Source organism: Oryza brachyantha, chromosome 10 (assembly GCF_000231095.2).
Source record: "Oryza brachyantha chromosome 10, ObraRS2, whole genome shotgun sequence".
Taxonomy (NCBI): domain Eukaryota; kingdom Viridiplantae; phylum Streptophyta; class Magnoliopsida; order Poales; family Poaceae; genus Oryza; species Oryza brachyantha.
This window is the reverse complement of record NC_023172.2, coordinates 15,332,317-15,343,804: the sequence shown is the minus strand read 5'-3', so window position 1 is coordinate 15,343,804 and position 11,488 is coordinate 15,332,317. Positions and strand designations below refer to the sequence as shown.

Below are 11,488 nucleotides of genomic sequence, written 5' to 3'. Positions count from 1 at the left end.
AAGTGTGACTTAGATTTTGTATATTTACGCTAAATTTCTTAATAAGATAAATAATCAAATATTATATACATAATTCAATAACATCATGTACAACACAGTATACATTTTCAGCCATTTTTCGTGTGTGGTTGGCTGTGATCGAGAGAACAAAATATCTGTGTCGCACAGGAGAGACAGCATAACAATATAACATCTTCATGTCCCTTGCATGGTTTTTGGTGCTTTTTTACTCCATCCATCCTACAAAGACATCATCTTTCTCTCATTTTATTGTTTCATAAAAATTTCATCTTTGTAGCATTCATTATATTTGAGTTTCCTAATGTGAGACATAAATACATTGGGGTTCTCTAAAGTGGAAGGCAAATACATTTGATTTTGCTAAAACAAAGGATACTTTAGTTTTTTTTTATTTTGTATTAATACATGTGAAAAGGGGAAGAGAAATAAGTTTTTCTTGTGAAAAGGGGGGAATGTTGTTTTCATGTGTGCTTGGATCATCATCAGTTGAGATGCTGTCACGCGTGCGTACTACGGGCGCTTACGCTCATCAGGTGACAATGATGTTGTTTTGCGCCTGTGACTGTCTGGGACGTGACCTTGCCGATGCTTCTTGTCGACTCGATCGACGGCCCCTCGTTTCACAAAACTGAACTGCAGATGGCATCATCATCCTTACTGATCCCTGTCCTGTAAAACTAGTAAATTACTGCGTGCATTATCTAAAGAACTACTCCTAGTTGTACAGGTGCTGTTCTGTGAGTAAGGCCCCGTTTAGTTCAAATTTTTCCTAAAAACATCAGATCAAATCTTTGGACACATAAATTAAATATACATGAATATTAAAACTAATTATATAGTTATGGGGGAAATCGTGAGATAAATCTTTTGAGTCTAATTAGGACATGATTAGCCATAAATGCTACAGTAACCAACATGTACTAATGGCAGATTAATTAGACTCAAAAGATTCGTCTCGCGGTTTATAGTCAAAATCTAAAATTTGTTTTATAATTAGACTACGTTTAATACTTTAAATATGTCCAAAAACTTGATGTGATGTTTTTGTAAAAAAATTTTGCAAACTAAACAAGGTCTAATTAACCGGGAATTTATACTGCAGGAAGGCAGAGCTTGATGATGCTGTTGTTGTCGTTGTCTGATGAGGTGAGAGTGTGAGGCACATGCAATGGAGGTGGTGTGAGAACACAATGATGCGATGCATGATGAACTCTGCTTCGCTCCCTTTCTGGATGCCCTTTTGCCGCTGTGTGTGTGACTGAGCGAGTAGCAGCTAGCACTCGCTTAATCCATGGACAGATCGAGTTAGAGCTGCATCGACATGACAGTATAATATGCTGCCGTGCACTGCAAACGGAGCAGTGAAAAAAAAAAAAAGCTTTGCACGAGAACGAGGCTAAACAATGCGTCACTAAACTGGATATTTTTTTAAAAAAAAATTATAGGTAGAAATTTATCATCTCATCTGTGTAGGTGGAATTTAAGTTAATTTTATTGTTTATACTACTAAATAATTAAATAGCTATTAAAAACATATAATTTTAAAAAAAGAATACATCAGTTAAAGTGGAGATGGAAGGTGATGGGTGATGAGTCCTCGCGTGTGCGTGATCAGGACCGATTTTTCGACTGCTTCGCTGTTATCATGAGATGTTTGGTCAGAGGCGTTGCACCAAACCTAGGAACTCAGGGTTGTTTAGATGGGGCTAACTTTTTAGCCCCATGTCATATCGGATGTTTGGATACTAATTTGAAGTATTAAACGTAGACTAATAAAAAAACTAATTTTATAAATGAAAGTTAATCCACGAGACGAATGTTTTGAGCTTAATTAATCCATAATTAGTAAATGTTTACTGTAGCATCACGTAGGCTAATCATGAATTAATTAGGCTCATTTGTCTTACAAATTAGTCTAAGATTATATATGAGTTTTATTAATAATCTACGTTTATCATTTATAATAAGTGTCTAAATATCCGATGTGACATCCTCTGACAGGCAGTCACATGGACGACTTGACTTGCCCTCCCAGACTCCCACCTTTTTCTTTCGCCATTAGAAAAAACAAGCCTTTGTACTTATATCACGGGAGAAAAGGAAGGATTAAAGAAGGCGTCGTGACGCTTTTGAAGCCAAGAAAACTTTGCTGGGGAACTTGTTGAACCGTATAGAGTTGATTACGTCGACGAGAAGGAAAGACGAGCAGCTCGAAACCTCGAACGGTTTTGCTTCACGGCTAAAATCAGACGAATATAACTTATAATATAACTAACATATAATTACAAAATAACTAGTATATAATACAAATAGCACTAAGCTGGGAGTATTGTTTAGTTACGACGAGATTTGCATACTAGTTATATTTGTAACTATATAATTCCTCTGTATTTTAATAGTCAACATAATTTACTTTTTAGCTCATATTTGACCATTTGTCTTATACAAAATTTTGTGTAAACAGATAAAACTATAAATTGTGATTAAAATGCATTTAGTAATTAATCCTACCACAACAAAAACGATTACATAAGTTTTTGAATAAAACAAATGATCAAAAAATGTAAAAAAATCAATAGAAAAAATCAATAGAGTTACCTATTAAAATGCATAAGGTACTAGTTCTATTATAATTGTACTATATGCATTCGTGCGATTTTAGTAAAAAAATTTCTAGAATCACAATGGGGGTATATTATATATAGGTAGTCATATTGGGCCGGAACGGGATACGAACCACAAAGCCCATAAAGCCAATTTGGGCCTGACTCCACTGTCACACAAACAAATCTATCCCAGAATCACAGCAGCTGCTGATCAAGATCAGCCAAAGCCCAGGAAAGTGGCAAAACACAACATGAGAGCACAGCTGTTATGATGATGGTGATGAACTGATGATGATTTTCATTTTTCAGAACAGATATCAGCATGTAGTAGTAGTAATACATCAATCTTTTGAAGGTCCTGCAGACATTCTCATACAGCAGGGAACTCAATCGAGGTAAACTTTCACATTGATCCCATTGTCAATCAGCGACTGAACAACCGCCCTTATCTTCCCCTCAAACTTGTCCCGCTCCCTCGGCGTGTATGTGCAGGTGTAGACATCAGCCTCCTTGGCCCTCTCTGCCAGGAAGCGACCCACGGCAAGGCAGGCCGGTATGTCTGACCTCGACTGGAGGGCCGCCTTGATGTCCTTCGAGTTGGTCCCTGCCACCGCGACCTGCCTGCATGTCGTGCGGTGGGTGAGGGACGCCGAGACGAAGCGCTTGGAGATGAAGACGTCGAGTGTGAAGGGCTCCATGTAGGCGATGGTGCGCTGCTTGAAGGAGATGTGCTTGTGCGGGTTCTTTGATCTCTTCTCCTTCTTGTATGTGTACGGTCTGCTGTTGTCTTCATCCATGAAGTCCTCCACACCAAAGAAGCTCCTGGAAGATCTTAACATCTGGAGAAGAATAAAGAGCGCAATCATAAACTATCAATGAGTGAAGCTGAATAAGGGACCAGCTAGTGCACTAAGGGTAACTAAATATCAAAATGTCCTGTCTTCTGGTGACATCTTATTCTGAATAGCTGAAAATTGGTGTCACTGTATTCTGCATTTGGTTATATGAGCAGGACCTGTGTTCCATTGTGGAATAACTGGAAAAGGCTAGACAGGCCTTAGCCCTGAGAAGTGCAGGGTTAGAATTTATGAATATGTATTTGTGAAAGAATTTAAAGCAATGGGGACTAAAGCTAACTCCAAATACTAAATGCTCATCATAAAACATGATAATCACATCATTTCTTGCGCATGAGCTCTAGACCAAGCTATTGTGATGATCTCACAGCATAAATGTTTACTACCATTGGAGCTACGACAGATGTATATAGCTATTAGCACCGACATCTCATTTGTCAAAACTGGTTACAAACCAGACTACTGGGTTTCCAGGTGTCAAGATCTTTCACATGCTCATCCAGCAAAGTTCATACAGTCCACACACAATCCAGGAATGGAAGGCCAATAGGCCATCTTTTGGTGCTAGGAAGTAAACAGCAGATATGTGACCAGGGCCTTCCATCTGTTCATCGTCAGAATTTACACTGCAACGACTAAACTTATGTTGTCCAGTACACCAATATTTGAAACTTCACATCACTCAAAAATATCTTGTTCAGGACAAATTGAACAATGTAACAGCAGCTTAAAACTAGGAAGGGTTCAATTTCAGTACTAACAGTAGCAGGCAGAGAACCAGAGCAGAAAGTTGTGTTACCTGCCCGCTGTGAAATTGCCTCCAGCAAGCATGGAGTGCCCCAGCATGATTCCCTTCTTGAAGAGCGCAAGCCCCTCTCCTCCACGACTGGCTCACGATGTTCTTCAGCATCTGTAGGGGGGCTGCTCGGGATTCGGGCTTAGCCTGGGAGCTGGAGGGGGGGGGGGGGCGGTGTCGCCGCTGGTCGGTCGGCGGCGGGTGGCGGGAGCTGCCGGAGACGGGGAAGGCGGCGGTGGGAGGTGGTCAGTGAGGTATCTGGTTGGGGGGATCCTTCGGTAGGAGGGAGCAGGGCGCGGCGACGGTGGCGGGGCGGAGCGGTGGACTCCGGCGGCGGCGGCGGCGGCGGAGGGTGACACTGGCACGTCGCGCACCGCAGACGAGGCCTGAATACTGGGACCTAACGGGCCGAACTGTCCGGCCCACATAAACTCCATGATGGGCCGACCTGTGCGGCCCATGTGAACTCCCTAATGGGCCGGCCTTGACAAGCCCATCTGTTGGTATAGTTCGCCGACGTGGCGTCTGAGCGAGCGCCTCCTCCCTCCCATCTCGCCGCCCACTCGTCTCCCTCATCGCCGCCGCCCGCCGCCGGTGAGCGCGGGGAACGGAGCCCACCAGCGCCGGCCACCGCATGGCCATGGGCCCATGGCTAGCGCGAGGTAGTCCAAGTGATAAATGCATCTATCATTCTTTTAGTTATTACTGTTCTTTAGGGCTTATTTTGACTATATGGTGATTTAGTATGAAATTTCGTTGGATTGCAACTCCTCCTCTCTCCTCCATTTTCCTTGTAAAACTTTCCACGAAATTCTAAACGTTCTAACTAGTCTACTTAAGCTACTATTCATCAATCATCACACACCGATTCCTTTTGTTTTTCATGTGCTTTCAATTCTTGTGCTGTACCAAACCAATCCAGCTAGTGTGATGATTACTGATTAGATATTAGATCAAACAATGTACACAAAGCTGTGTACCATGAATGCTACTCAACATTGCCAAACTTGTCCTAAGCATGGTACTAGCATACTGTAACAAGAACACCATGGCCAGCGGCTGATGAATGATGATGATGATAACCCAGCCTAACTATGCCAAACAAATTGTCAAACACTGATGAACACAGTTCAGCCAACTGTTCCTGCATCTCCCTCACCACAACCAAAACGTGGACCGCCAATGAATGAATGAATGATCCAAGGCAAATCCCTGCTCGCCATGTAGTTGCAAGAGGAGGAATCCAACCAAACCAAGAATCAATGCGTTAGATGGATCAAGCCACTCACTGCACTGTGTCACTCGTACACATCTTCTGAGAACCCTGACGACCCTGCTGCTGCTGCTGCTGCCTGTGTGATGTGAGCATTACTACACCCACTCACTGCCTACAGGTAGCTTCTCCTTCTCTCTAGCTCATTCTGAAGCTACCAGAGTCCAGAGCTTGCTGCACTGCAATGCTGCCATGCAAAGCATGCATTTGTGCAATTGGTCTCTGGTACCATCAAGCACACAACTCAGATGTGATTTCTGATAAGAGCTTTAGATGTTTCAGCCGTCAGTCACAGGCTCACAGCTCACAAATGCAAAGATGATCATCGTCAGGAGGAGTATGTTACTGTGTGCGCGTCGTGCTGCAGTCAAGAGGAAAGCAAATCACCAAACACACACTGCTTTCTGGGACAAAGGGGCGCATTAACAACGGCATTGATGCCATTACCTACCTACCTCGTGAGACTGTGCCGGCAGCATGAACTGATCATCTGATCATGTCGATTCCACGGCCCACGCCCACTGCCCACTGCCATGGGGTAGAGAATACTATGCCGGCTATGCTCTTTCTTGGGCCTGCATATCTCGTAGAGTGATTTGGTGTCCACGAAATTCAGAGGGAGTTAGGCATGTGGGGCAGTTGCAGTAAGCACAGCAGCGTCTATTATCCTGTGCTTAATTAGCTAATGGACTAGCAGCTGTGTTTCTGACTTTCAGCTAGCAAGTAGCAACTCCAGGAACTGTAAAGTTCGATTCTTTCTTCTGTTCTGCTGAACCTGTGATTTGTTTTGGAGGCCGACCAAACTTTGATCCACAGCAAAGACCCTTGGACAAAGAATGTTAGGAGCAGTGCCACTCACCATAGAAAATTGCTGATCTTTGACTTGCAGCAGGGGCAGAGCTAACTGGCTGCCACTGTTCCACAGTCGAGGTCAACTGAATCACGGAAGAAGAAGAACATCACTCTAGCCACATTCACACACAGAGAGAGAAGAAGAAGGCTGGTGACTATGGCGATGGCGATGATGGCATGAGGGGATGGCGAGTTCTTCTCCTCTGGTCGATCTCCATTACTCTTGCCTCAGTGCAGTGCAGGCGTGCAGTAGTGCAGTGCCAGCATTTACTCCTCCTCACCAAACTTGATTCGCCATGTAATAACTCCCCCGCTTCCTCCTCCTGCTCCTCCCATCGCCACCCTCCCACACCTCCGGATTCCATCTCCTCCTCGCCGTCTCGTCACTGCAAGTGCAGTGCACCAACACCACCAGCAGCAGCATCGACACGGCGACGTGGTGCTATTAATTCGTCGGCCGCCAAACGATGCTCTTTGCCCCCCGCGACGACGAGCCGTCGTCGCCTTGTGTACCGCGCCGGCCATGAGGCACTTCCCATGCTTCGCGATTCGATGACATGTAGGAGGACAGCTGCTCGTAGTGATGGCTCAACCCGCCATGGAATCCGCAGGGGAAGCAGGGAGGATGGAGCAGGGAGGAGGAGGGGCGGTGGCGGCGGCGGTGGTGGCCAGAACGCAAGAACCTTGCGTGCACGACGGCGGCAAGTCCCCGCGCAAGCACGCCGCCGGTTTGCAGGCCGCCGCCGCCGTGCCGCGTCACCGGCGATCCAAGAGGTGATCTCTCTCTCTCTCTCTCTCTCTCTCTCTCTCTCTCTCTCGTCGCGCTTCACATTTGCAGTGCAGAGTTTGGGACTCGATAGATTTGTGGTTCTTCTTCTCCAGTGCTTCTTCGGATCGGAGCCTGGAGCCATGCAAGCACGCGGCCCTGCACGATCAACGCTGCGCCCAGACAGCGCAGGCGACGCCGAATTCGCACCACCAACCGGACGCGGCGACGAGGAAATCCCACGCCGCCGAGCAGGGCTCCGGCCACCATGGGCTGACGCGAGACCACAGCAGGGCGAGCGCGTCGCCGAACCACCGCGTCTCGCTGGAGAACGATGTGAGTGACGACCATGCATGCAAAGCAGCCATGGCGATTTCCGTGCCGTTTCTGGATGATGGTTTGATGGGTGTCTCCGTTGCTGAATTCTGGCAGATCAGACAGCTGCAGCTCAACCTGCATCAGGAGAGGTCCATCAGGATCATGCTTGACAGGGCGATTGGCCGGGCATCCAGCACCCTGTCTCCTGGACACATGCATTTCCCTGCTCAGGTATGATGGCTCTGCCTCTCCTGCCTCTGCAAAATTTCCCCTTGCAATTGATGACTCGTGTGCTGCACTGACCAGATAATTTGAGAGCTTTAGTATCAGTGATCACCAATGCCGTTGCAAGCTTAATTGTTTGTATCTCCGTGGATTAACTGAGTAAACCTCCTAATGGTTAATTAAAAAACATTTTTCCCATGAAAATCTCTTGATAATTCAATTATATTAGTAGACGACATACAGATATGCTTTTGCTTATGATTCTGTGCACTAAAACAATTTCCAAATTAAGAGGTGACAAAAGGAACAGTGCTACGTAATGTTCATCCGCATTCTGAAGAGTGATATTTGTTGTTCTCCTGCAGACAAAGGAACTGATTGCAGAGATTGAATTGCTTGAAGAGGAAATCGCAAACCGTGAACAGCATGTTCTTACCCTGTACAGAAGCATATTTGATCAATCTGTCTCTGGACCATCCTCAGGGCAGAGTTCTGGTCTTTCTTCCCCGGCACATACCAAGAGTATCAGCTCTAGAACAAGACGGCATCCAAGCATAATATCGAGTGCATTTTGCTCATCTAAGAAGCTCCCGCTCCAACCTTTCCAAATCATGACATCGGTATCAGAGGCAGGGAAATCGAAGAGTATGCTGAAAACCAAGATTAAGCATGAATCGTTCTCAAGTGAAACATTGGATGTTCATCCTGCTACCTTCCCACCGGATCCAAGGAAGGTAAAACATGTGAGAAGAAAATTAACTTTATTACAAGCATTTAGCAAAACCATCAAATCATTGTCATATTTATTTCTGGGTGTTTCTTATATTGCTAATCTTTAACCAAGCCTTTTCTATGCCCTTTCGAGGAAGCATAGCTGCTAGTCAATCATCACTATCAGATCTGTTTTAGGGTGCACATTTCATGTCCATTATTTATTTCAGAGTCTGTTGGCTCTAATTCACAAGATGTTAACATGTATAACTTAAAATCAGGAAATCACATATTTGACTTATGACTGTTTTTTCTTCCTTTAAAAAAGCTGCCTTATTCAGGAAGTAGTTCTTTGACTCGCACTCTGAAAGATCACCTCTACCAGTGTCCAAGCAAAATATCTGAAGAAATGGTTAGATGCATGGCCTCCATATACTGTCTTCTGCGCACCGAGTCTCCAGAAAACTCCGAAAAGATCCGTTCCCCGTTCTTGTCGAGGTCATCAACAAATGTCATTCTTCCTCGGAGGGGAAACGGAGAGGACACCAATTTATCAAACACGAAATGTACAGTGGAAGTATCTTCAATATCAGCTGATAAGAATCACATGCCTGATGTCTCTTATGCAATTACGCACTACAGGTTAGTCCAAAAGAATATATATCTGCCATGTCATGAAAAATAGCATATGCTCCTGACAATTGAATAACAAATTTCAATGTGTTGTTTTGAGCGCAGGTTGCTTGTGGAGCAGCTTGAAAGGGTTGATCTGAGTATGTCGGATACCAATATTAAATTGGCGTTTTGGATCAATGTGTATAATTCTCTTGTCATGCATGTAATTGCTGGATACTCTACAGTGCTCACCCTTTTTATTTGGAGTTTTTTTATCATCTTTGAAAAAGTATCTCAAGTTACCGGAATTTTGCACTAAAATTTTGTGTACCTCAAGTTACTTCTCAAGGATTATAGAAAAACCATTTTCTTTATATTTGTACCTTTTATGCCCTTACCGCTTATGTTAATCAGCATATAATTTGCTTGTAGGCATATCTAGCATATGGGATTCCGAACAGCTCTCTGAAAAGAATGGCCCTGTTTCACAAGGTGATAATGATATTCTAGTTACACTTGTTCCTGCAACTTAGCATACTGTGCTTGCTACTGAATTATTGAGTTTATGCGTCATTAACAAATAACTCTCCATAATGCAGGCTGCCTACAATATTGGAGGCCATGCTGTCACCGCTAACTCCATCGAACACGCCCTGCTATGCTGTAGATCCCCACGGATTGGTCGTGTATGTATGGCTTGCACTTTCATGCTGAATTTTAATTTAAGTTGTGCTTCAGATTGTTCAGAAGTAGAGAACTCCAGGCTGGAATTCTAAAATGAAAACCTTTGAAATCCTCTCTTAAAAGAGCATGTCGTAGTAGTACATTTGAAGTACCATTTACTCCATGTTTCTGAGTTCATAACCAAGATCCTAAATTTATCATGTCTGGCTGCTGTACTGGTCACCTCATCATATTAATGAAACAAATGAAAGAACGTAGCCAATGATCACCGGAATGAATTTTACTGCAATGTACTACTAGTACTAAGTTAGCAGAGAGTGCACAGTCTGAGGATTCACCCTACTTGCTTGCAGTGGTTCGAATCCATACTGTCGACGGCGATGCGGAAGAAATGCGCCGATGAGAAGCAGCTCGTCCAGCTCAAATTCGGCCTGCCGGACTGCCAGCCTCTTGCCCTGTTCGCCCTGTGCACCGGAGCTTCATCTGATCCCATGGTAACTGCCGATTCGCCATTGCACGCCACCACCACTGCTTGCTCTGAACTCTGAAGAAAATGGCCAAAAAAATGTTGCTGCAGCTGAAGGTGTACACGGCGAAGAACATCGCGGAGGAGCTGGAGCGGGCGAAGCGGGAGTTCCTGCAGGCGAGCGTGGTGGTGAGGAAGTCCAAGAAGGTGTTCCTGCCGCGGCTCGTGGAGCGGTACGCCCGTGAGGCCGGCCTCGCCGGCGCCGACGAGCTCCTCACGTGGGCGCGCGACAACGCCGACGCCTCCCCCGCCACCCAGGACGCCATCCAGCGGTGCGTCGGCGGCGGCGGCGGCGGCCGGAGGAAGGCGGCGCAGGCGGTGGAGTGGCTGCCGTACAACGCCAGGTTCCGCTACGCCTTCCCCAGGAGCATGGTCGACAAGCCACTCTTCTGAAACCTGCCCAGCCACACGCTCTTCTCTTAGCTGCAGGAACAAAATGCAATGCTGATGATGCTGTAGATCACTCCAGTGTTTCGCCCTGCGTTGTTAATTTTTGTGATCTTGAGATGGAAATCATGAGGATGAGATGATCCCAGCAACAAAGTGCAGCAGTGCTACATCTGTTTCTCTTCCTCCTGTGCTGTGTACAGAATTTTTTTTTGAACGGGGCCTGCAAGCGCTGGATTTTATAATAAGAAGGGGAAGCAGTAATTACAAGGGGAGAGGAACTCCCCGGGGAAAATAAAAAAAAGGAAAATAAAGAAAAGGAAGAGCTACACGACTAAGTGTTTATCTCGCTTAAGAGATTAGCTCCACACATTGACCATAGGCCCATTTCGTCCTTGATTGCTCGAACTAATTGCTGCACTTCTCGAAACTCTCCCTGAAAAACTCTTCTATTCCGTTCACTCCATAGTTCCCACGCTATTAGGATGTGCGTTGATCTGACCGCCTCGGAGAGTGTCTTGTTTTGCTGCTGAGCACACGTGTCCCACCATTCCAGCGTGGTTTGTCCTTCTCGGAAGTCCTCTTCCATCCTGTTGTAGCCTATGTCCTGCGCGATGCAGCGCCAAACTTCCTTCGTGATGGGGCATTCCTGTTTGGCCATTGACGCCTTAGTAGCCTATCTGATGTCCAAATCCTGTTGTGCTGTGTACAGAATTGTCTCTGTTGGTAATGAGCAATGGATTAGGAGTATTTCTGTGTTTGAGACTGATGAATGGATCACTGCTAATGAAAATAGTTGGAGGGCAAAGCATGAACAGAGAGTTCTCACAGCTAGAAATACGTGGGGGATA

At 45.3% G+C, this 11,488-nt stretch overlaps 2 protein-coding genes across 3 annotated transcripts; one reads left to right on the top strand and one right to left on the bottom strand.

The window, feature by feature from the left end:
- Nucleotides 1-2,774: 2,774 nt before the first annotated feature.
- On the bottom strand, nt 2,775-4,450 carry LOC102709773. Its single transcript, XM_006661994.3, has 2 exons — nt 4,284-4,450; nt 2,775-3,466 (listed from the first exon to the last, which is right to left on the bottom strand). Exons 1-2 carry the CDS (start codon nt 4,392-4,394, stop codon nt 3,014-3,016), a joined length of 564 nt encoding a protein of 187 aa, XP_006662057.1. The 5' UTR covers nt 4,395-4,450; the 3' UTR covers nt 2,775-3,013.
- A 1,429-nt stretch (nt 4,451-5,879) lies between these two features.
- LOC102718872 lies at nt 5,880-11,021 on the top strand. 2 transcript variants are annotated; one of them, XM_040528321.1, is made up of 10 exons: nt 5,880-7,179; nt 7,288-7,507; nt 7,604-7,720; nt 8,080-8,457; nt 8,754-9,067; nt 9,164-9,263; nt 9,473-9,532; nt 9,640-9,726; nt 10,078-10,218; nt 10,302-11,021. In XM_040528321.1, the coding sequence occupies exons 1-10, from the start codon at nt 6,989-6,991 to the stop codon at nt 10,641-10,643; spliced, it is 1,950 nt and encodes a 649-aa protein (XP_040384255.1). In that variant the 5' UTR covers nt 5,880-6,988; the 3' UTR covers nt 10,644-11,021. The 2 variants fall into 2 exon arrangements, with proteins under 2 accessions (XP_040384255.1, XP_040384256.1); XM_040528322.1 differs by having other exon boundaries at nt 5,882-7,179; nt 8,080-8,448.
- Nucleotides 11,022-11,488: the final 467 nt, after the last annotated feature.

Coding starts and splice junctions, on each gene's coding strand:
- LOC102709773 (XM_006661994.3), bottom strand. CDS start 4,394: ATGCTGAAGAACATCGTGAGCCAGTCGTGGAGGAGAGGGGCTTGCGCT. Junction 3,467..4,283: donor GGCAATTTCACAGCGGGCAG/GTAACACAACTT, acceptor ATTCTTCTCCAG/ATGTTAAGATCTTCCAGGAG.
- LOC102718872 (XM_040528321.1), top strand. CDS start 6,989: ATGGCTCAACCCGCCATGGAATCCGCAGGGGAAGCAGGGAGGATGGAG. Junction 8,458..8,753: donor ATCCAAGGAAGGTAAAACAT/GTGAGAAGAAAA, acceptor CCTTTAAAAAAG/CTGCCTTATTCAGGAAGTAG. Junction 9,727..10,077: donor GATCCCCACGGATTGGTCGT/GTATGTATGGCT, acceptor ACTTGCTTGCAG/TGGTTCGAATCCATACTGTC.